Here is a 23,552-nt window from a genome sequence, read left to right as displayed (position 1 = left end):
TTGATAACTTACATAGACAACAGATTCTTAGATATATTTGTAAACATAAATACTAAGTTTCTTCTAACTTTTACCTCTGATTACTGGCATGAGACCAGTAATAACTATTAAATTTTGACACCTCCGGTCTTCTCAACTCATTCCTTAGAGGTGATTTTAGTGCGTTGAAATCTCACACTTTGGCTTTCGATGCTTTCCACCTACTGTAAAAAAAATGGACTCTCTGTATTACTGATTAACTTATATTTTAATATTGTTTTTATTGTCGTTCATGCTGATCCATTAGCAAAAATAGACAATAGTTGACTAAACTTGCACAATTAGGTAGGATGAGATAATGATAGGTTATAAAGTGAAAGTAAGAATAAACTGGGTCCACATAATAGAATTTTTCTAAATCTCAACAGAGCGATACCATCAATTTATTGGTTACAAGTTTTTATATACAATTGGACATGTAAACAAAAAAGGGACGTTATGAGAATATTGTATTGTTATTAAAAATCATCGCTTATATAAATATTATGTCAAAATATTATATTAAAAATAAAAAATAATGTATTTTTTGGGTTTAAATAAATTGTCTTTGAATCGTTTTTATTTTTATATATTAATTTGTATATAATTATATATAATTCTATCACTAAATAGTTTTATTGCTCAATTAAATAATATATATACGCATAATTTAGAAAAGCTTTAACAACTCGCTCATAAATTTTAACAATATTAATTTCATATTTAATTTAACTAACTAATTTATTATATATTTGTTTAAGTACGTTTGCGTCACTCACTGAAAAGGCTTTTTATTATTATATTGTACATATATATATATATATTCATTTACTTGCTATTTTATAAATATCAACATATATAAATATTTGGCTAAATAAAGTTTTTTTTTTCAAAAATATATCTACTCATAAACAATAACATATTCCTTAAAAAAATTTGTAACAATTCCTTTGGTGAAAATTCATTAAATATGCACATTACACTCGCTTAAAGCTAAAAATATTGTTAATAAACTATTGGAGACACAACACATTTGTGAATGTACAAACGATGGATCATTTGTGCACTGTGAATACTAAAGGCGCCGATTCATCTTCTTGCATTTGTTCAGATGTCAGTTTGTTGGCATTATTTGTTTGATGTTGACCTTCGATATCTTCATAATCAACAGACGAGGAACGTGTCATTTTGTATCTATATTGTCCAGACTTCTTGTCATTTTTCGTGATGACCAGAGAAGCTGGACGTGGTCCTATAAAAAGTTTTTATTATGTTATTATGTATATAAATAAAAATTTTTTTATAATTTAATAAACTAAATTCAGCTTATTTTTTTACATAATTATTTTTGTCTTACACACATTTTTACTAAAACACACTTCAATAAGGAGTATGGATTTCAGGAAATCCATAAAGGACTATTGACAGAATATACACTAATTTCTAATACTATTAAATTTTGCACACAATTTAGTTTCAGAGATCGTTTACATCGGATTATAATATGTGATACTCCAAGTTATTGAATCTTATAAATTACATGAGAAAGAGATAGAACTGTGGCCATCCTTAAACTACAAAAAAGTTTTTGTCAAGGCTTTGTTACTATTATTGGATTCAAATTTCGATTGAAGAATATTTTCATGTCATGGTTATTTACAAAAATAATATTTTTAATATTCTACATTTCCTGCAAAATACATAATCACTACATGGTAGAGATGTAAAATACAATTTGCAAGTAGTCTCAAAAGAACGCGCAGATCTCTTAGTTTTTTATATAGTTCCTTTACAAACCCTCAATTTTTGTGATATGTTTTTTAAGAACAATATACAGAAATCGTAAACAATATGTAACATAATTATGTTTATACAAAGTTAATTTATGTAGTTTTATGAATATATCACCAATATTCGAAATCGAGTTGTAAATAGATTTGACAAATAAAGAAGTTAAGACCCCTGTTATTTTAATGAACTGGCTATATAATTTTCACATTTGTAATATCAAACAGACGCTTAACAAAAGGAAACCCTAAAGTGAATAAACACATTCTAACGAGTACTGTGCAGAGATAAGTGACACTTCTCTTCATCCTATGAGCTACAACTAATGTAATACTTGTTTAAAAAACCCATGACTGTTTATGATACAGTGTCCCAGCAGTACGGTGATTGCGTTGGACAGCGACTGGCGAGTAGAACCCATTTAAATCATACAAGCCTTTCTTAAGCTGTAATTTTGAAATAATCAGTGCTAACATTCCGTACAAATAAGGCTAAGCCAATGCACGCATCTATTGGAATTAATAGTATGGAAAGTTATGTGGCACTTCTAGTTAGTTCGTTACTTATAAGGAGTTTGTTTAAATTAGACTAAGGCGATGCCTAAATCCATTAGTATTGATAATATAGGAAGTTAAACGCAAATTCTAACCAGTTCGTTCCCTTTAAAAGTGCCAGAAATCGTACTTTAGGTATGGCCCGGTATACATAACAAGTTAACCAATGATTACACCGACATCTCACTCAATTTTGTTAAACATGCTGATACAAGCTTAGATATTGTGAAAAAACTGGCAGATTGGCAGTCACTAAAAGAAATTTCTCTCAAATTTTTCACATTAACAAAGACATTTAATGGGGTAATGGTCTGTAGCAGGTTCGGAAGGCGCGTGCTGACCGTTGTCAGCACCTCCACTCGGAGGCATATATTGCCCATTGTGATGAATGGTCTGTAGTAACATCTGATACAACTATATAATCACAACATACTGATCGTATAATTATATAAAAGTTTTGTGTATATTATTAATATATTATAATTTAATGTATTTATATAGATCTTTCAACATTAATATATCACAGTTAATAGGGATATCGATGGTTATCAACCCCTGCTACAACTATGCAATCACTATATTCCGATTGTATTATTATATAAAAGTTATGTCTATAATCTATATACGTCAACTGTAAAGGTTATAATAACTTTGTTTATATATCTGTAACAGAGAGAAAGAAACATCTGAGTGTGTACAATATACATATTCTTGATTAGCTAAAGTGAAAGAAACATATATGTGTACATAATGTATACATGCATAATCTTAACTAGCTGGATAAACGTAATTGATATACCCATAAACATATATCTGGATGTATGTCTTCTTCAATAAGAAAGAGAAAATCCTTTAAATAAATATTAGAATGGCTAAAACTGATTGATTATATCTTACAACTGTCATCGAAACTGTAAAATTAATTATAATATTCTTCGTGTTTTTTTTTTTGGTTATAAAGAATTTTGATTACAATACGGATAAAGTATAGAAAACAAATGAAATTAATTATATCTAACACACATTATATTTATATCACATTTAGTGATTCAGGTAATGTATTTGCGATTAAAACTTCCATCGTTTAAAAATTAAAAGCTGCTATTAATATTAATAGCTCTTTTAATACTTTTTATAATCCCCATTTTATATAGGGATTTATATTATATGTTAACATACATTTAGTTATTCCCTACTTTAATTATTTTCATAATTAATTATTATTGTTTATTATATAATTATTAATAACACTGTTTTAAATTTGTATATAGTTCTTATATAAACTTATGTTTATAATCTATACAATACAATATAAATTACAATATAAAAATTTTCCTTTCTTAAGATCTTAAGAGTTTTCTTTACCTGATGGAGGCTTATTAAGACGTCTTTCAACAGCTATGGGTTTTGGCCCTGTTGTATTATTTACCAAAGATATTTCCGATATATATTCAACATTTGCTATTATTTTGTTATTGTTGTTTGGAATTGTTATATCACTTGTTGTTTGTTTGATCGATACACGTTTATCGCTCGTCTTCATACTGCCTTGTGGTTTCAATATAGAATCGCGTCGCATTGGTTCGGGTGATGATGTTACCAACGTTGTTGGATTTAAGGTGGATGATAATACATTCGAGTTACCATATAGTTCACTGTCTGTAGAAAAATATAAATGAATAAATTATTATAATAATTATTGTGCTAAAAATATGTGCAAATTTTTAGCATTAATCTTTTAATAGGTGGCAAAACATTGTAAAAGCAATTGGGGTAACTGAGTGGTAGTGGCAGTTCTTAAGAATAATATTAGCAATAAACTTATCGAAAATATATGTGTGATATAAGATATTTTATAATGAAAGAAGATAGTGAAAGAGTCATATTGAACAACCAGTACACTAATCTAGGTGTGTGCTTGCTCTTTTACATATTGATTACTTTACAAAAAAAAATCTATTTCTGTCTCTCTCTTTACTTATAGCACTATTTCTACCTCTATCTTACTCCTGTGTTAGTTTAATATCAATTTTTAACAATAGCTTAATAAACTATTAACAATAAATTGTTTTTAAAATTTTATTTTCTCATTTACGAGATTTAATGGCGAATAAAGCATATCGAACTGTATTAAGAACCACAAATAACCAATGTTAGTGTGCAAATGCTGTACAAATAACAACGTGTGAATTAAATCTTATGCATTTTGCAGTAACCAATGATAAAGCATTTTTAACCAATGAATATGAATCACATATAACCCCAAGAACTTCCAACACCAAGAAATAAATAAACAATTTGTAAGCAACTTTTGCATAGTGAAAGGTGTTTAACATTTAAATGCAGTTTAAATTAAAAATACATTCATAAACAAAATTCACAAATTTTAACTCGATTTATTATTATATAATATTATACTATTATTATTATTATTATTATTATTATTATTAGTATATTTAGCTTAATTTTACAATGCTTTTTCAAAAACTTGCTCATTTTTAATTTACAAAGATACATTTTTTATTTCACATGTACATTTTCTATTTTTCTTCACAATGAAGAGTCAGTAAAACATTGTAAATATTTTGTAAGTATTATTACCAAGCTTATTTAACATAACATGCAATATGATATATACTTAACATATATATATATATTTTGGTTACAATTTCAGTGTTATATAGGTTTTAACTATGTGCTGACGACATTCTGTTAAGATTCATTCGCCTGTTCAATTATTTGTTTAAAAAAATATTGTTTATGTTTAAAAAAATCTATTTAAAATATAGAGTAAATGATTTAAACAATGAAAACTAATCATTAAACTCTTTTAGGAACTTAAATAAAACATATAGTGTATACACATATATTATTAAACCACGGCATAAAAACATGCAATATGTGTTGTTATTTTTTATTTTATTGTTTTATGAAATTTTATTAATAATATAATATTAAAATTATTATTATTTGTAATAATCGACTTAAGGTGGGCTATTTTTCTTTAGCTTGTAGTGTAAAAAAGATTTAAAAAGAAATATTAAATTAATAATTAATAATAGTTTTGTATTATTATAAACTTTAAATGGAAAGGGGTTAATAAAAATTGTTATAATATACGTAATTAAATAAATTTTGAATTGGTATATATTTTAAAAAATTTTTGTATTTTTAACGTTTTAAATATTTTGTAATTTCTTTTTTTTGTAGTTGTATAATTCATTATATTGTAATTACAAGTTAAGTATACACAATTTCTTACAATTTGCAACATGCATTAAAGCATATAATTTTCATAATTCTATATATGAAATAGTCAGAACTTTTATAATTGTCATTCTGATGATATACAATTTATATAAAATATAGATTTTTTTACATAACAGTTATTAACAATCTTGCCATATATGAAAACATAAGAGATAAGTGAAGTGCATAATAAGGTGTAACATAAAATACATATTTTATTATACAAAGTTTTTAACATAATCTGAATGTATATATGATTTGCATTATAAAATGATTTAATTAATTGTACAATATTTATTATATATTGTTAATGTGTAAGTAGTAAATGAGTTAAGTTTAGTAAATGATTTACCTAAACTTTAAATAAATTTTAAATTCAAGATATAACCTTTAAGCAATATAATCCAATTAGTTGCTTAAATGATACTAATTTATTTAAATTCTTTACAGCACTTATGTCTTAATATTAGTTTTAAGTAAAAATTGCACATATTACAATCATATATTAATTAACTAATGCTTTTTATATATATTGAAACATGTTTTAATAACAATTTTTGTCATTTTAATTACTATAAAAATCTTATAAATATATTTATTTGTTTTTGACATATATTAAGTCCCTTGTCTTTTACTAAAATTATGCTAAAGAAGGAAGTAGTTAGTGTATAATGTGGCACCATATTAAATGTGTTTGTGTGTGCATAGTTTTTATTAATGTATATAAATATGTTTTTAATCGTATATGAAATAAATAACTAAAATGAAAAAGTCTAAATTATATAAGAAAATACTATAAGGCTGATTAGTTCAACACTGCTTTACTTAACAAATCGTTTTGTAACTATTGTCGGTATTATTAGTTACACTATTGCATGTAAAATTTTTTTATTGCTAACTTGACGTATGCTTTAAATTTATTTTTTAATATATATAAATATATACTATAAATATTTAAAGGATATGCAAATAATTGGAAGATTTGATTTCATCTATCATAAGTATAAAAATTGGTTTTGTTGTGAAACCTTAGCTTTGGTGACTTACAACATTGAAGTCTCCACTACATATTTGTTTCACATAACATCACAACTGAAACCAGCCTCTACCCAACCAATTTTGATGTTTCGGCCAATTCTATAATTTTGTATCATCAACATCATGAATACCATTGCTATTCGGTATAACAACAACAGTGGGCACACCATTTGGATGATAAGTTGTGTTGTGCATAGGTGCTGTTAATGGTTCGCACAATAAATCATCACCAACAGAATGATGGCGCTGATAGCGCTGATTAACAGCCGCTAATAGCTGCACTTCAGCAATATTATGACCTTCACCAACTAAACTATGACGTATACTATACACATCACCATCCTTAAGATACCCGCCACCACCACTATTATTACCAGCATTACTTAAATACAATCCCCCCGTTAGACTTTGCAATGAGTTTGTACTAGCGCTGCGATTGTAGTCTGTATTTAGGTGTTTTTGTGTATTGATATTGTTGTAATTGTTGTTTGAAGCATATTGTAGTATATTATTAGTTTTTTGTTCATCGGATGGAGAACCGAATTCCGACGATTCGCGTATTGGTGCTAAATGTAGTTGTGCAGCTGCAGCTAGCATCTCACCTGTAGGCATGCCTGATGGACTGGGGCGTTCGCTGCTAGCAACATCCTCAAAAGCTTCTTCGTTTAGTGTTTGTAATGCACCACAAATCATTTGTTCTTCCAGAGTAACCTATAAATATAAATATATTATAATCCCTCTGCACTTTATTTAGTTTAGGATATTATTGAGAGTTCAAATTTATAAAAGGACTAGAGCTTACAGAGAACGAGTAAGTAAAGAAAGGGAAACTTAATACATTTATTTAATTATAATTTTCCAAAAATATTATTATTTTTTTGTTTAAATCACAAAGTCTACAAAACTGCAATTAAATATTTAAAGGTAGGAAATATATTGGAATTTTCAAAAAGATAGAATGGTTATAATATTTAAAATTAACAACAAAATTATATAGTAAAAACATATTAATAGTTTTAAATTTTATTTTATTATAAATAAAATATTCAGTATTATGTGAAATAAATGTTAAAAAAGAGAAATATAACAGTATTTCTCTATTAACTTTAAATTATTAAAACATACTTCTCATAAATCGAAAGTTTTATTAATATACTAAATAATTTACTAATTCATTAATTAATTTTTCAGCATTCAAATAAGTATAAAGGAATATTACTCAATCGAATAAATTTAATATTTAAAATGTAAGGAAAGTCACAACATAAATACACAATCGGAAAAAACAAGTGCTTCAAAATGTTCGAGTATCGAACTGTTTGAGCAGTTCGATTGTTGTTAAATTTCGAATATTTAGATCGAATAATTCAAGTGTTAAAAAATGCTAGATGAGTTACTCGAACGTGTCATGTTTTATTTTATATCTGTTTTCTTTTATACAAATATGTATAAGACTATATGTTCGAGCACGCTATGATGTTCAAACATTTCGGAGTAGCACTTTTTGCTGAAAATACTCGACTACAAGCATATTCGAACATTCAAATGTTTAAAGCTTCGAACTCGAATGAAATTTGAAGCACTAGTAAAAACAAAATTTATTAAATACACAAAGGAAATATACAACATTTGATGAACACATAAACAAAATGTAATTTTTTTTAATGTTACCTGTAAATATTCGTAATCATGAACTTTTGGCTGCTTTTCGAAATTTTGTTATTGATGGAAAACAAAAAATATGAAAAAAATGTTAAATTGATGAATTTCTATAAAAACAAATCATATGTTATGCTAGATAATGTCTTATCACATGGTATGCCTATAGAAATCAAAACTAACTCTAAATAAACTTCAATTTTAAACAAAACAAATTCGAAATTTTATACATAGTAAAGATGGTAGCAAACTATCAATGGTTCTGATGATAGTTTTGTTAAGCCATCGATTTACTATAGCCTCTCTTGTACAAAAAAATAAATAATTTGATTTTTGATTTCATAAACTTTTTATAGGTTAATGATATATTTAACTAACTTTGCTTATTAAACTAATAATTTTGGTATCTAAACTAATCATTTTTCTTTTTTAAAAAATATTAAGCTACTTTAAAAAAAAATTTTTTTAATATATAATAAATATTATACAAATATATTAATATATAATATATATTACATATATGTATTTATATTTAAAATATAATATATGTATAAACAAAAAAATTTGTATATATATATATATATATTGTATTGCTTTTATATATTTCTGTCTATTTTTTTATTTTAGAGGAATATTTCTGTTAGAACCTATACTAATATTGTGCATTTCATGAAGTAATTATTCAAATAATTAAATTGTAGTCAATTATTTATGTTGCCGAATTAATATATATTTATGTATTATTTTTATTTATATACATATTGTATATATTTAATAATGTGACATGCCTGTTTTTCCATGTGACTTGTTGAATTTTTACGCGAATGCTGCGTATTCGGTATTAAATTATGAGAATCTGTACTGTCTTTGTTTATTATAGGATTTGCTGGAACATCTGCAATAGCTGGAGTGGGCTTAAATTTGCGTTGCACTTTTTCACAATCTCGTAAAGTGGTAACAAGTAAACGGAACAACTCCCAATGACCAAAACTCAGTCCAAGCACCTTTAAATACGTTTGTTTTTTCTATATTAGTAAAACTATGCTATGCATGTAAAAAATAACCTACAGTTTTGAGTTCACTAAGATCGCAGTATTTCAACACACGACCTGTGATAGAATTCTCTTTTAATATTGGTGCCAATTTTAATAAAGCAGGTCTTAAGTCTTCAACACGTTCCACCAAACTAATAACACCCTCAACTGTTAAATCGGAAAGCCTTGTTTGTAGTATATCCTCCTATTAAGAAATAATTTAAATAAACAAAATGTTAATGAATTGGAAAATGATTGATATTAATTTGGCTTACAGAAAATGATTCATTTGGCGAACTCAGTAAAGGTGTGGTTTGTGGTTCCAAACTTGCACCTATGCTTCGTTGTCTTAGTTCATTAAAAGTGTAATCATTAGAAAACATGTGATAAGGCGGATAACCAGCTGGTGAAGTCATATACGTAGAAGGTGTTGTTGGAATGCGTACCGGTGGTAGCAAATTAGGCTTTGTTTGTATCATAATAGGACCCTCGTCTTCAATATTTTGTTGATCCTCTGCAATAAAGCAATTTATTTATTAAAAAAACAATATTTACTTAAATAATTTATTTATACCTTTTAATACTTTTCTTAAGTATGGATCTAAATTAATTGTAAATGGAAGAAATATACGTAAATCAGCTACGAGCAGATCAGACTTATGCAATTGCAAAAAGGCATCTAATTTGCGTTCATCTCTATCCAGTTCAAGTAGAGGTGCAGCTTCACGCAAACAAGCAATTTTTATGCGTACCCTTTAAAAACATTTGATGAACATTTTTATACATCTTTTTAATCTCAAAGAATATTAAACAACATACTTTTCATATACACTTTGCAGGGACATGTTATCATCATATGAGTCCATACTTTGATCATGTTGCAAAACAATCATACTGGCTCTTAGTGGCCACTGTTCCGTCAAATTTATCCACGAACTTAAACGATACCAACTAAAGTCAATTTGGAATGCTTTGAGTAAACGCACTAATAAATTGTTAAATTTAGTAAAATAATTTATTATAAGTATATAATATAATTAACAAACCTGTTATATAAATTACATTCATTAAACGTCTTATACTTCTTGGATTGACATCACTAAAGTAATCATCTGTCAGCATTATTTTCGATAAGTCTAACACACCTTGTGGATTTTGACCTAACCGATGTAAATTTGAGCCAATTGAACTAGCTACTGATTCAGATAACCGCAATTTTTTTCCAGCAGTTCGAGCAGCATTATGTGGTGTACGCAACTTCTCTTGGCTGGACATTATCTCCGATGCATTTGAAAGGCGACGTGCGGAAACAGAATGACCTAGCGTAGGACCATCTTCATTCGGAAATTCACTATAGTTTCTTTTAAAAAGCAAAGCTGTCATTTGTGCTCGCTGTACTTTACGTAAACCAGAGTTTTGTAAATAAACAGGCAAATGCACAAGATTCCGCAGAAAATCATGACCACCAATACCACCTTCCGTAAATAAACGACGACTATTTGCTTCGGCAGCTTTGGCAATCACATGGGGATCGACGGCAATGAGTAGCACAAACGGTCGATTTGGAGATGAAAGCAATGTTTGAATAGCATTAAGCATACTCAATATACGCTCAGTATCACAGGAATCCAGAGCATCAACAACGCCAACCAAACGACTTTGTTGATTTGTAAAAGCGTCTAGGCACTATTTAAAAAAATATCTTATTTAGCAACTTTTTATATTATTCACAATATCTAATATTTACCTTAACCATATCTGTCATCAACGCTACTTCTGCACCTAAAGCAGTAAGTGGTGCACCTTCATTGCCACGTACTGCTTGTTTGAGATGCCGCCCTTGAGATACAAATAGTGAGCCAAACGCTTTTGCCAAGACGTGCAAGTTTGTACAGATTATTGTAACTAATACCGCACAAATGACATATATCGAGACAAGAATATGTTGCTGTTCATCTGCGGTCGCAAACGTAAAATAAGCCGTAACTAACGATATGCCAGCTATTAATGTCAACAAGCCCAGTTCAAATATAATTACGATTGGTACACAACACATGCGTCTCCAACGCCAACCTGCAGACGATTTGAGTACTTTAGGTCGAAATGCGCGATATAAACGTGTTGAAAGCCAACCATAATGAAATTCGAGAGTTTCGAAAAGTGAAGTCAACATTTGTGCAACTGATCCTTCACCAGTAGGCGATGCACTACCTGCTTCAGCAAAATGAAAGCGTACTGGTTTAGCTTGAGGTTCAGCTTGAGGGCCTGGTGGATGACAGAAAGCAACTTGCAGTATTAAACGTAGTCGTCCTAGGCGTTTTTCGATACCATGGTGAACGGAATATGCCCAATATAAATCCATCTCATAATTTGCATATCTAATTCCAGCAAGTACCAAGTATGTCAGTACCAGAAATATTACACCAGCTATACTACCCCACATTACTGATTGTACGGAGAGTCCAACTATAGTAGCAAGTATCAAAGCAATATGCAAACAAACCAAAAAAAGTAGACCGCTTGTTCTGATTGGTGGTTCTGCCCACTGTCGGGCGAAATTATTCATTTCCTCACGCAATTTACTAAGTAAGAAACTTTTACCGCTACCCCACTTCGCATATAAGCCAACAGTAATAGGTGTTGTAAGCGTAGGTTCACTAAGGACATCAGCCAATGCAGATGAATACAATTCATAGCCGAGCATACCCTCTGAGTCTTCATTTGTGTTAAGTCTTCTAGCTCCAAATACTTGACCCAAAATTGTCTTTTGATGATTTGTGTCAATACCATAAGGAGTTTCACCACTTTTATTTGCACGATAAAGTAACTGACTATTTTTGGGATTTCGTAACAGAGCCTCCACAATGGCTTTTGAACGTGCACGCATAGCTATATGTAGACAAGTGTCGCCACGTTTATCACTTGCGGTCACTTTGGCTTTACGATCGAGCAACATTTGTACATTATCTAAGTTGCGATTACGAACCGCTCTTAATAAAGCAGTATCCCCATCTTTGGTCGAAGCTTCGAGATCCGGATTGGTGGGTAATAATATTTTAACAATATGAGAATGTCCTTTTTCCACAGCCGTATACATAGCAGTTTTACGATCTTTGCCCTGAATATCCACGTCTGCATGTTTCTTTAGTAATGCTTCCACAAGACCACGATGGCCCCCTTTCACTGCATGAATCAATGGAGTATCTCCTGCGCGATCTTGTATATTAATGTAAGCACCAGCAGCAATAAGAGCAGCTGCTATTTCCTGTTTATATTATCACAATTAGTTTGTTCAATTTTTTATTTACTGAAAAATTAATTCAATTACCTGAAAACCTTCTCGACTTGCAATCGATAATGCTGTCATACCATCTTTATCTAATGCATTTACATTAGGTCTCTTTTCCAATAAAGACGTAACACAATCCGTATGACCACCAGTAGTAGCTACCAGTAAAGGTGTCCAAGAATACATACCGGCCGTATCCACATTAGCACCAGCCTTAAGTAGCGTATCCACAATTTCGACATTACCCTTACGACAAGCCCAGACCAATGCTGTAGTACCATATTTATCACCAACATTTATTTTAGCACCTCGTTGAACTAATAGTTCCACAATTTCTTTAAAACCACGACCAGCTGCCCATAATAATGGACCCAAATGATAATTACCATGCGAATTAACGTCAGCACCTTTTTCCAATAAAAATCGTACTAATTCTGTATGACCACGATAAGAGGCCCACATAAGCGCTGTCCACCCACCCTAATTTATAATAAATTTTATATATTAATAAAAGAATTTCATCTTGTTAAATATTCTTTAAATACCATTTCACGATGTTCAATATCAGCGCCATGATCCACAAGTAATTGCACTATATCTAAATGACCACCTTTGGCAGCACAAAGCAATGCAGTCCAGTTGTCATTATCTTCAGCTTGCACCTCAGCCCCACGTGCTAAAAATTCACGCACAAAGGCAGTTAGACCGCGACCAGCAACAACCATAAGAACTGTGGTACCATTCTATATAAAAATTATTTAAAAGAATTTTTTTTTTTTTTTAATAAATCTATTGTTGGACATTGGTTTATTTTTAACACTTACCTCATCCCGATCATCTACGGGTACATGACGACTATCTAGAATAGCACGCAAAGCTGATATATCGTTAGAATCAACATATTGGAGCAGCGCTCGATGTCCTAATGAACCCATAGAATCTCCGTACCGATTGAGGTTCTAAATGCAAAAAAACCAATTATTATAAATAAAACTTAATATTATAATATATACATAATATATACATTAGAAGTCAATTATTTTTTATAGAATCATGCAAATTTTGTACTTATAATTAATGGAGCAGTTAAGATATTAATCTTTATTGCAAGACTTTAGGTAGATTTGCCAAAACGTAAAAGCTTTTAGAGCTGTTAATATTGTGTTATTATATTAATCTAGGAACTTGTATTACAACTCAACTTAGATGTTACATATATATAAAAATATTCAAATAAAAACATTCATTATTTGAAATAAATTTTTACATTAGCAAATACATTTAATTTCGGTTAAAAAAAAAATAAAAATAGCTTATAAATTGTTTAAACAAAGAGTAATTATTTTTATTTAAATAAAAAAAAAACAATGTTAAGTGATATATTTAATTACTTATTATTACAAATTGTCATTATGACATATATTAATAATTATTTTTATTATATATGAAAACAGATATTAGATATTAATAATATTAATAAGTATAGTATTATAGAGAAGTGTAGTTTTTGGTAATATATATAGTTCAGAAGAAGTGAATATTTGATCAAATATCCTGGTGTAAACAATAAATATCTGATAAAAGGTTTTTAATAACAATATTTTATTAATTCCAAAAGCATGGACCAGTATTAAAATTTGAAACTTTTTAAGACGGTTTTTTGGAGAGTTTGTATATATATATATTATATATGAGGGTTTCTGTTTTTTGTTTTAAATCACTTTCAGAAAATATATAGTGATGAATTGAAAATTATTATTTATCCCCTAATTATAATGTTAAATCATTTCGCACGAACGCCTAGAGCGTATAGCTCTTGCCGAAGAGGGGGATCTATTATTATTATGTTTTAATGCATATACTACATATTAATGTTAGGGAATCAGGCACACCATTCCGACGATGGTCGGTCTGACAGTGCATAAGGCATTCCACTCCCTCACCACAACAAAAAAAACACCTAGTAACTGTTGGATACCGTTACCCAGTTCTATACAAGATAAAGCTCACTAAAGCCTTAAGAAGTAGGGGCACTATGACTCTACAAAAACTATTATGGCATTCTTAATAAATCCTTTCTATTTTAATTAACAATTTTCGCAATCCTTGACAGGAAAAAATAGCATGCCAAAGAAAGTTTTTATTTCGGTAATCGCTGGTGATAGAAGATTTCAGCGAATTTGATGAATAGTCCAGCTACCAACAGCTGAACTCAATTACAGACTGAGTTGGATGGGGGATATGCATCTGTAAAGTTAAATTAAGTTAGTTACTTAGTTAAATTAAAGAAATAAGCTAATTATTTATTGTAAGACTTAACTAGCAATAATTTATAAAGTAAGGATAAACTGCATCACTAAGCATGGAAACATTTTATTGTAAGATCCCTTGTAGGTAGACTATGTGGAGTTTGACATATAGGGTCATTCTCAAACCAAACCTAAGGACTAATGCATAATATATTATAATGCATTATATAACATTATAATATATAATAAAAGCAAATAGAATTACTTAATAAAATTAATTAGTAAACTACTAAACCGTACATATATATAACATATAAAAGTACAAACTACAAGTTATGTTGGAGAACTCATCAAAAAAAAACTAACAATTAAAGATGAAATTGTTTTCATTATATATGGTATATGTGAACATATTGTTTTTCCTTAATTCGATAAAGTGAAATATTATTTATAGATTGATTAATGAGATTTACATATTAATAAATAAACAATACTGATATTTATTTTTAATGTTAAGTATTTATTTTTCTTTTTATTGTATATATAATATTTTGATTTTTGATAATTTTTTTATCATTTTCTATAAAAATCCATGACAAAATATTTGTTGATAAGTGCTCAAGCTATATCGGAACACTGTTGATAAAATTATATGTCAATTGGGTTAAGATGAATTTTCGCCAAAGTTAAACCTTCGAGGCTTAATGAAAGCACAAAAATAATTTCAAACATACAGCAAATATTGGAGTGACATGCGTTGATAAGTGTAGTAAATTAAGGCACGAGATAAATATAAAAACTGAATGAATTAATATGAAATATAATAGAATGGTTTAAAAATATCTTTGCAAACAAAAAGTTAAAATGTAGAAATTCACATTTCATTATCAAAAGTAAATTAAACAAATATATATGAATAAACGTGCGTAAAAGTACGTAGTGAATGGCCTTTGCTAAATGTAATATATACTCGTACAAAACACATTATTTGGATTTTGCACTCTACATTGCAAGTGAAGGTATTCTCAATACAACACATGTTACATTTTCTTGAATTACAACTTTGTTCTAACTGAAATAAAAAAACTATTGAAGAAAATAAATCCTTACAAATTATTTTTGGCAGTGTACTTTCGTAATTCTAACTAAAGTGTTTACTTTGTTCACTTAAAAACGTATTTATATAGCTAAAACCACACAAGTACCTCGTAAATATTTATTGCGATAAAATTTTAAGTAAAGATACAAATGAAAAAGTTTGTAAAGCGGAAGCTACTACGCGATATTTAAATATGACAATATTGCATTATTCTAATATTGTAAATTGAATAATATTTTAATGCAAATTTATTGCACTAGTAATACTGATTTATAAAATAAATTCATATTATTTTTGTGTACATTTGTACACAAAAAAACACACACATTTGTGTATAATGTTTTTATAACCAATAAAAATTTTGGTTCTATTATAGAAATAACATACGTTGACAATTATTGGTCTGAAACTGTTTCTTCTTTAAAAAAATCCTTTTTAAAGGAATAACGAAATTAGATTTATAAAATAGAGATAAGAGGTTTATCAAATATTTTCTCAAAAAATTATTTTAATCTAGTGTATGAATGCCTAAGAACGATGAATAAAGAGCGCTAACAGCATTAGGAAAAAAACACAAACAAAGAAAGAGAAAAGAGAGCGAAAGAAAGAAACAGAGAAAAATGAAAGAGAGAAAGAGGGAAAGAGAAAGGAGCGAGAGGCTGAGAGAGAAAGAAAGAAGGCGAATGAGAAGAGAAAGTAGAGAAAGATATATGTGTATCAAGAGAAAGAAATTTGAAAAACGGAGATAACTAAAGAGGGAAATAAAGAAAGAGAAGGAAAGAAAAAGAGGAAGAAAGAGAAAAACGGAGAGAGAAGACAAAAGGAGAAAGAGAAAAAGATAGATATAAAGAAAAAGCGACGTATAGAAAAATAGCTAGTAAAACTGAACAATGACAAAATGTGGAAGAGAAAAAGAAAAGTATAAAATGAGAGAAAAAATGGGAGACAAATGCAAGAAAGAAAAAACTACAAAGAGAACGAATGAGATTGACGGAAAGAGATAGAGAGGCAAAGAAAGAGAACGAAAGCAAAGAAATAGCGAGTAAGAAAGCAAATAGCAGAGGGGAAGGATAAACATAGTTGGAGAAAGAGAGAGTTGAATACAAAGATTGAGTAAGATACTAAAAAAGAGAGACAGACACAGTTACAATTAGTTGTAAATAGAGAGAAATAGAGATGTGATATAAAAAGAGAAGAAAGAAAAATGAAGAGAAAGTCGAATAAAATTAAATAGAAACAAAGCGAAAGGGAAATCAAAATAAAAAGAGAAACAACTAAAGGGAGAGAGAAAGTTAGAGACGAAAAGAGAAAAAAAGAGAAAAGTAATTATAAAGCGAGAGCTAGAGAGACATTTAGAAAAATATAACGACAAAAAAGAAAATAACAAATAATAAAGACAGAAAAGAAAAAGAAAGGGAAGAGAAACGAAGGGAAGAGAAACGAAGAAAAGAGAAAACAAGAGGTAAGAATGTGAAAACATAACTAAAGGAACAAAAATAAGAAACTTTATGCTAATAGATATTAAAATTTAATTTTAAAATTTATTTAGACTCATTAAAAATAATATTGTTTTGTTTCAGAAAGAATTACATGAAATGTATAAAAAGAAGATAATTAAACAACTCTTTATAAATTAAAAATTATAAAAATTAAATCAAGGATTCTGAAATTGCTGCAATAGTATAATAATATGTCATTTTTAAAATAAGTAATTTAAAATAAAATATATTAAACGAATAGTTTATACGGGTTTAAATAAAACATATAAAACGGAATGTAAGATAATAAAATATAAAACAAATAAGTTTTGAAATAATTATAAGTTTTGGAGCACAATATATACATATATTATATACTTTAAGTAGGTATTCATGCTGTTTTGTGCACTCTTTCAAAATTAAGGTTTTGCACTTGTTAATGTTTTTTTTTTAAATCACAGTACAAAACTTAACTAAGTATGTTAATTATAAAATTTTAAGTAATGTAACTTTTTAAATACAAAAACAAAGATACGTGCTACTATTTATTAGAATAGATCCAGAATATGTACGAAATGTTTATCTTCATTACTTTATATTTTTAGAATATTTTTAGAAATCTATGTTTTCAAAAACATTTTTTTTTTTTTCATTTTCAACAAATTATTTATTTAAATAAATAAAAGTACTTTTTAATTTATTTACATTTATGACACTGCATCAAAATGTCACATTATCTAGAAACTAAGGTGTGTGATGCTCTTAAAGATATTATGGCACCTCAAAAATAAACATACGTGTAAACAATTGTGCGTTTTATTAAAAACCGGGTGCAATACGATATATTATATCTTTTTTTTTTTAATTTTTATATAAAAAGTTATTTCTTATACTCTTTATATAGTAAACAGAATGTTTAATACACATCTACATGCTTTAAGTATGTTGTGGTGCATTTTTACTGAAAAGCAAATAAAAATTAAAACTTAGTGCGACATGTGGAGACAAGTGAAAAACTTAGTGAGTCATAGTAAAGTTCAAGTACTTAAATAATAAATTAGAATAAAATTTAATTATGGTAAAATATTATATATCACTCGCAACTCGTCTCTCTCGGCAAAATTTTTCTGAGGGCATCACAATAGACAATATATGCCTCCAAGTGAAAGTGCTGACAGTTGTCACCTAACCTAACCTAAAATATATCACAGAAGTTGGTCAATATGTTTGCTCAATATAACTTTTCCAGTATACCTCCCAACTCACAAATTTATTTTATTGTAATAAAGTAAGTATTTATGGATGTTTATAGTATTTATATGACATACATATGTATATACTTATAGATTTATAAGAATATATATCTATATACAGATAGATAATAGATATATATAGAATTGTATTTAAAACTTAGTATTAGTAACTGCACAAACTGAAAATTCGTTTGAAATGCATGAATTTACCACTCAAATTATTATTTGATTGCACCCTGTATAATTAATAAGTTTCTGTAAAGGATAGGTGAAGAATATTGTTGAATTAATAATATTGTTTATTATTATTTATTGATGATATTCAACTTTTTTTTATTCAGTTTTTTTATTTATAAATTTTGTTAATTAATATACAATTTATTTTATTTAAGTTTTTATTTTTTAATTTGCTATTTTTAATAAGATTTTTTTCATTATTAATTTATTTATTAATTTTAAATTTAATTTTTTATTTTATTTTAATTTAATTTGACTTACTTTAATTTGATTTTTTTTAATTTTATTTATTTTAATTTTATTTATTTTAATTTTATTTATTTTAATTTTATTTATTTTAATTTCATTCATTTTAATTTTATTTATTTTAATTTTATTTATTTTAATTTTATTTATTTAAATTTATTTTAAATTAATTTCTCCTATAATTGTTTTATTTATTACAACTTTACACTTATAAATAATTTTCTAAATTTAATTTTATTTGCAAAATTATGAAATTTAATTTTTTCGTTATATATGATTTTATTCTGAAACAATTAGTTTTAATATTTTCATTATGTTCAACTTTAAAATTAATAATTTTTAATTTTAATTTAAATAGCATTATTAAAAAAAAATTTTTTCAAACTTTCTTATTTATTTATTTGTTTGCTCAAATATTCGTTAATTTATTTGTTAATTTATTTACTTAATTATTTGTTTGTTTATTTATTTGTTTTTTTTTGTCTAGTTATATATGTTTTTTTTTATTTTCATATTTGTTTATTTATGTATTTGGACAACTTACTAAATTTTATTTCTTCTTTTTTATATCTTTATATTTAAAGATATATTATTAAAGATATATATTTTATATAGATTTATATTTGTGTATTTAAAATTTTTAATAAAATATATTATTAATATGTTTTTTTATAGGCTAATTTATGTAGTGTATTGCTATTAATTTTCTTAATTTTTCAAATTTTTTTAATTTTTTTTAAGTTATAAAGAATCATATAGTAAGTAATTGTAGATTTTCATTTATATTGTTTAATATTTATTATTTTATATTTATTGTTTCATATACATTGTTTTATATAAATTACTTTATATATATTGCTTTATATATATTGGTTTATATATATTATTTTATGTATATTATTCCAAATATATTGTTTTATATATGTTGTTTTATGTATATTGTTTTATATATATTGTTTTGTATATATACGTCATTGCAAATAAAACTCTAACGAAAATAGTAAGTGAACATGATTGTCGTAGATGAGTGGATTTAGGACGTGGACCTAGAACGTGTCTATGTCACGATATAGATTTCTTTTAGTGCAAAATGGTTGCGATAGAGATATATGATACTTTAACACTTTGACACTTTAATAAGTGAATATACATCGCAATATATATTTTTTTTATTGTTATAAAAATGCAAAAAAATTACAGATAAATTTCATGTCATAGGATGATATTGTTGCAAAAAGCAAATAATTAAAGATACATTTCTGGTCACAGAACCAACTTTTTATTGTTACAAAAATACGAAGCATTGAAGATAAATTTCTTAACATAGAACAAACTTATTTATTACAAAAATACGAGGAGTTGAAGACAGATTTCTTATCATATGACATATTATTATTGTTACAAACATGGAAAGAATCGAAGAAAGATTTCTTGGCAAAGAATATCAAACTTAATTGAAAATACGTAAAGATAAATAAAATGCATATATTCTGTATAAATTAAATATACATATTAAGTCTATTACTAATATAACTGGTAAGACACTAATTAAGTTAATGTTTTATTCGATATTATTAAACTAAATGGTAAGCAATTTATGTTTTAATGAAGTTAGTTTAATTTCTTCTTATAAATGATTAATTTATTTATGATTTATTTAATTTATTGTTTAATAATTGTTTTGTTTGTTCAATAACAATTCAATTATTGTTTATTATTAGATATTTACAATTTCGATTAGAATTATGTATACTAACACTTTTGCTTTTCTTTCTGCCGGGCGCACGTAAATTATTCAAACTCAACCGCGAAGCACTTAAAATTATTTCATCTAAACTCTTGGACAATTTCATACTAACAGATTGTAACTACAACAACTTGTTGCATTTATAGAGAACCAACAAAAAATATTTTGATATTTTGATATTCTGATATTCTGATATTATTTATGGCAGTTAAAATATTTATTTTATTGTTTACTTTTAACTATAATTTATTAAATATTTTCATGTAATTATTTTAAACACAATTTTATCTTTTAATAGGGAAACAGCGTGTTTGTTGTGGTTATCTAGATAAAAGTATGTATATTTCAATTACGACAGACAAGAATAAATTTTTCAAAATTATGATAAATTCCTTGTCATTGATTAGAACTTTAAATATTTTAAATATTAATTATCAATTTTATAATTTATATCTTGTCAATAGTAGATAGTTAATTTAACACTTTTACTTGCGTAAGCTTTACATATATCATGTATATATATATATATATAATTTAAAGAATCTAATTAATTATATTATAATTATCAATTATCAATTATAAGATATTTAAGCAAAATTTTGTAATTAATTATGTTGGAAAAATTTAAGCGCGCACACTTTAATTTTTTTTTTTTTTTTTTGTAATTTATCGAAATTATTTTTTAATTGTATCTGAAATTAAGCGGCTGCACGCCGTCAATGCTGTTGAGCAAATGAATATGGCATTCATATTATTTCAACTATATACAATAGTTAGTAGCAGTGATTAAGACTGAATGCCAAGTGCTTGTAGTATCTTAAAGTTTAATGTACGTAGACATAATAACAGCTGTGGCGGAAGATTGTAAAATTCTTTCTTGTACACTTATTGCATGCGCAAGAACACTAAGTTTGTGAATAAAAAAGCAGTCAACTGTTGACAAGATACTTGAAAACATCAAGTAGTTGACACTCAAACTCTTAGATACAAATTGTACTTTCTGAAGAAACAAATATTAGTTTTTTGTTTATCTAACGCGACCGACGAACAAGTTACAGTGGCACGCAAAATTACGGTTTTCTATTATTTTTGTGTGTGTTTTTTTTTAAGCAAATGATTGCAATCAAATTAAACTAAAAATGCAACTGCATTTTTACTGCACTCGAACAGAACAAATGAAATTTAATAATAATTGAAAATATTTTTTAAATTGAATATTTTGTAAGATACACGCGTTTTTGATTAAATTTTTTTTTTTTTTTTTGAATAGTGAATAATAAAATTATTTTTAAAAAACAAAAAATATTTTCTTTATGCTTCTCTTAAATTTTTAATTTATGGCAATTGCTCTTTAAGTGCTGCTGTAATCATTTGCGGAAAATTGAAAAACAAAAATAAATAAACATGTTAAAATATTGGTGACAACAACAAATTTTGAAACGCGTTTGTTCCACTTTTGTCATATAAATTAATTAAAAAATATTACTATATTTACGTATTAACAAAAAAAAAACAAAATCAATAAAAAAAACACAAAATGTTTATGGCTAAAATCAAAATAACTCCTTCTTGTAATTATGTATTTAATTTTATTTTTAGCCAAGTTCAGATAACCGCTCAAACGAATGATCAGACCACGTCTACATTGCTGACTGTTGCACTTCTGACTGACTGTGTGTAAATACCATTGAAATGACCGTATAACTTGACCGATACTCCGGCCAATTCAATTCAAACTCAAGCCCAGCTTACGCTAACGCTTACAGATACCCGCGCAACAAACAACAACAACAACAACAGCAGCAGCAGCAGCAGCGACCACAACGACGACTTAAGCATATCAAAAGATTTGGTCCATCGCTGGTTGCGATGCAGTCTTGTCAGTCAGTGCAATGCGCAAATGTGCTGTAATGTTGCACACTCCAAACGTTTGATTTTTATTTTTAAGTGCTTCTTTGGAAAGGTGTCGTCTGCTCGTAGTTTGAGGTTTTGATTTCTTTTTTAAATTTAATTTTTTTTAATTTTATTTTTTTCTTTAGTTTTTAATTCAATTTTTTTTCTTTAATTTTTTAATTTATTATGTATTATTTGCATTTTCTTTAATGCCAAGAGTTCTTACGAGAATTATTATGGTATGGAACCATGACGCTCTTTACAATTAATTTATGGTTTTAACCTACCTTTGGTATGTACATTAATTTTGGTATCAATTTACAAGAACTAAACGTTTAAAAATTACATGAGGGGATTTACAAGGACGTCTTTAAACACAGCAGTTTTATATTTTTTTTTTTAAGTAACCGTCCTATACATATGTTAACATCAGACAATGCGGAATGATTCTGACCACAATATATTGACAATGTAGGTACATCAACTTACAATAGAGAGACATACTATTTTCCTAACTTACCCACACATTACCTTACATACTTTATAAGTATATCTTCTTACAATAATTATTTGTATAAATTAAATTATTTTTTGCAAGTATAGATACTGGTAGCAGAAGAAGGGGCAGACCTGCTCACACCTGGAGAAGGCAAATTGACATGGAAATGTTACACAAACGCAAAAGCTGGGGAGAGTTGAAGCAACTGGCCACCAATCTTAC

The 23,552-nt window shown here is 27.2% G+C and overlaps 1 protein-coding gene across 10 annotated transcripts in view; it reads right to left on the bottom strand.

Annotated features, from left to right (window-relative positions):
- Window positions 1-971: 971 nt before the first annotated feature.
- The window catches only part of LOC119677766 (kinase D-interacting substrate of 220 kDa B-like), a 53,402-nt gene continuing 30,821 nt past the window's right edge, over window positions 972-23,552 (bottom strand). For 4 of the 10 annotated variants that reach the window (XM_038089271.1, XM_038089266.1, XM_038089270.1 and 1 more), the window contains exons 2-15: window positions 13,454-13,588; window positions 13,175-13,372; window positions 12,669-13,109; window positions 11,088-12,605; window positions 10,387-11,026; window positions 10,160-10,325; window positions 9,915-10,093; window positions 9,616-9,854; window positions 9,375-9,545; window positions 9,095-9,310; window positions 8,319-8,348; window positions 7,022-7,358; window positions 3,726-4,019; window positions 972-1,270 (exon numbers count right to left, since the gene is read on the bottom strand). In XM_038089271.1, coding sequence (XP_037945199.1) covers window positions 1,074-1,270; window positions 3,726-4,019; window positions 7,022-7,358; window positions 8,319-8,348; window positions 9,095-9,310; window positions 9,375-9,545; window positions 9,616-9,854; window positions 9,915-10,093; window positions 10,160-10,325; window positions 10,387-11,026; window positions 11,088-12,605; window positions 12,669-13,109; window positions 13,175-13,372; window positions 13,454-13,564 — 4,737 coding nt within the window. In that variant the 5' untranslated portion in view covers window positions 13,565-13,588 and the 3' untranslated portion in view covers window positions 972-1,073. Of the gene's footprint in view, window positions 1,271-3,725; window positions 4,020-7,021; window positions 7,359-8,318; window positions 8,349-9,094; window positions 9,311-9,374; window positions 9,546-9,615; window positions 9,855-9,914; window positions 10,094-10,159; window positions 10,326-10,386; window positions 11,027-11,087; window positions 12,606-12,668; window positions 13,110-13,174; window positions 13,373-13,453; window positions 13,589-20,948; window positions 21,067-23,552 lie in introns of those variants that run through there. The other 6 variants (XM_038089267.1, XM_038089263.1, XM_038089268.1 and 3 more) reach the window with 5 other exon arrangements.

Source organism: Teleopsis dalmanni, chromosome 2 (assembly GCF_002237135.1).
Source record: "Teleopsis dalmanni isolate 2A chromosome 2, ASM223713v2, whole genome shotgun sequence".
Classification (NCBI taxonomy): Eukaryota; Metazoa; Arthropoda; class Insecta; order Diptera; family Diopsidae; genus Teleopsis; species Teleopsis dalmanni.
The sequence above is the reverse complement of the archived record's forward strand: the minus strand, read 5'-3'. Positions and strand labels throughout refer to the sequence as shown.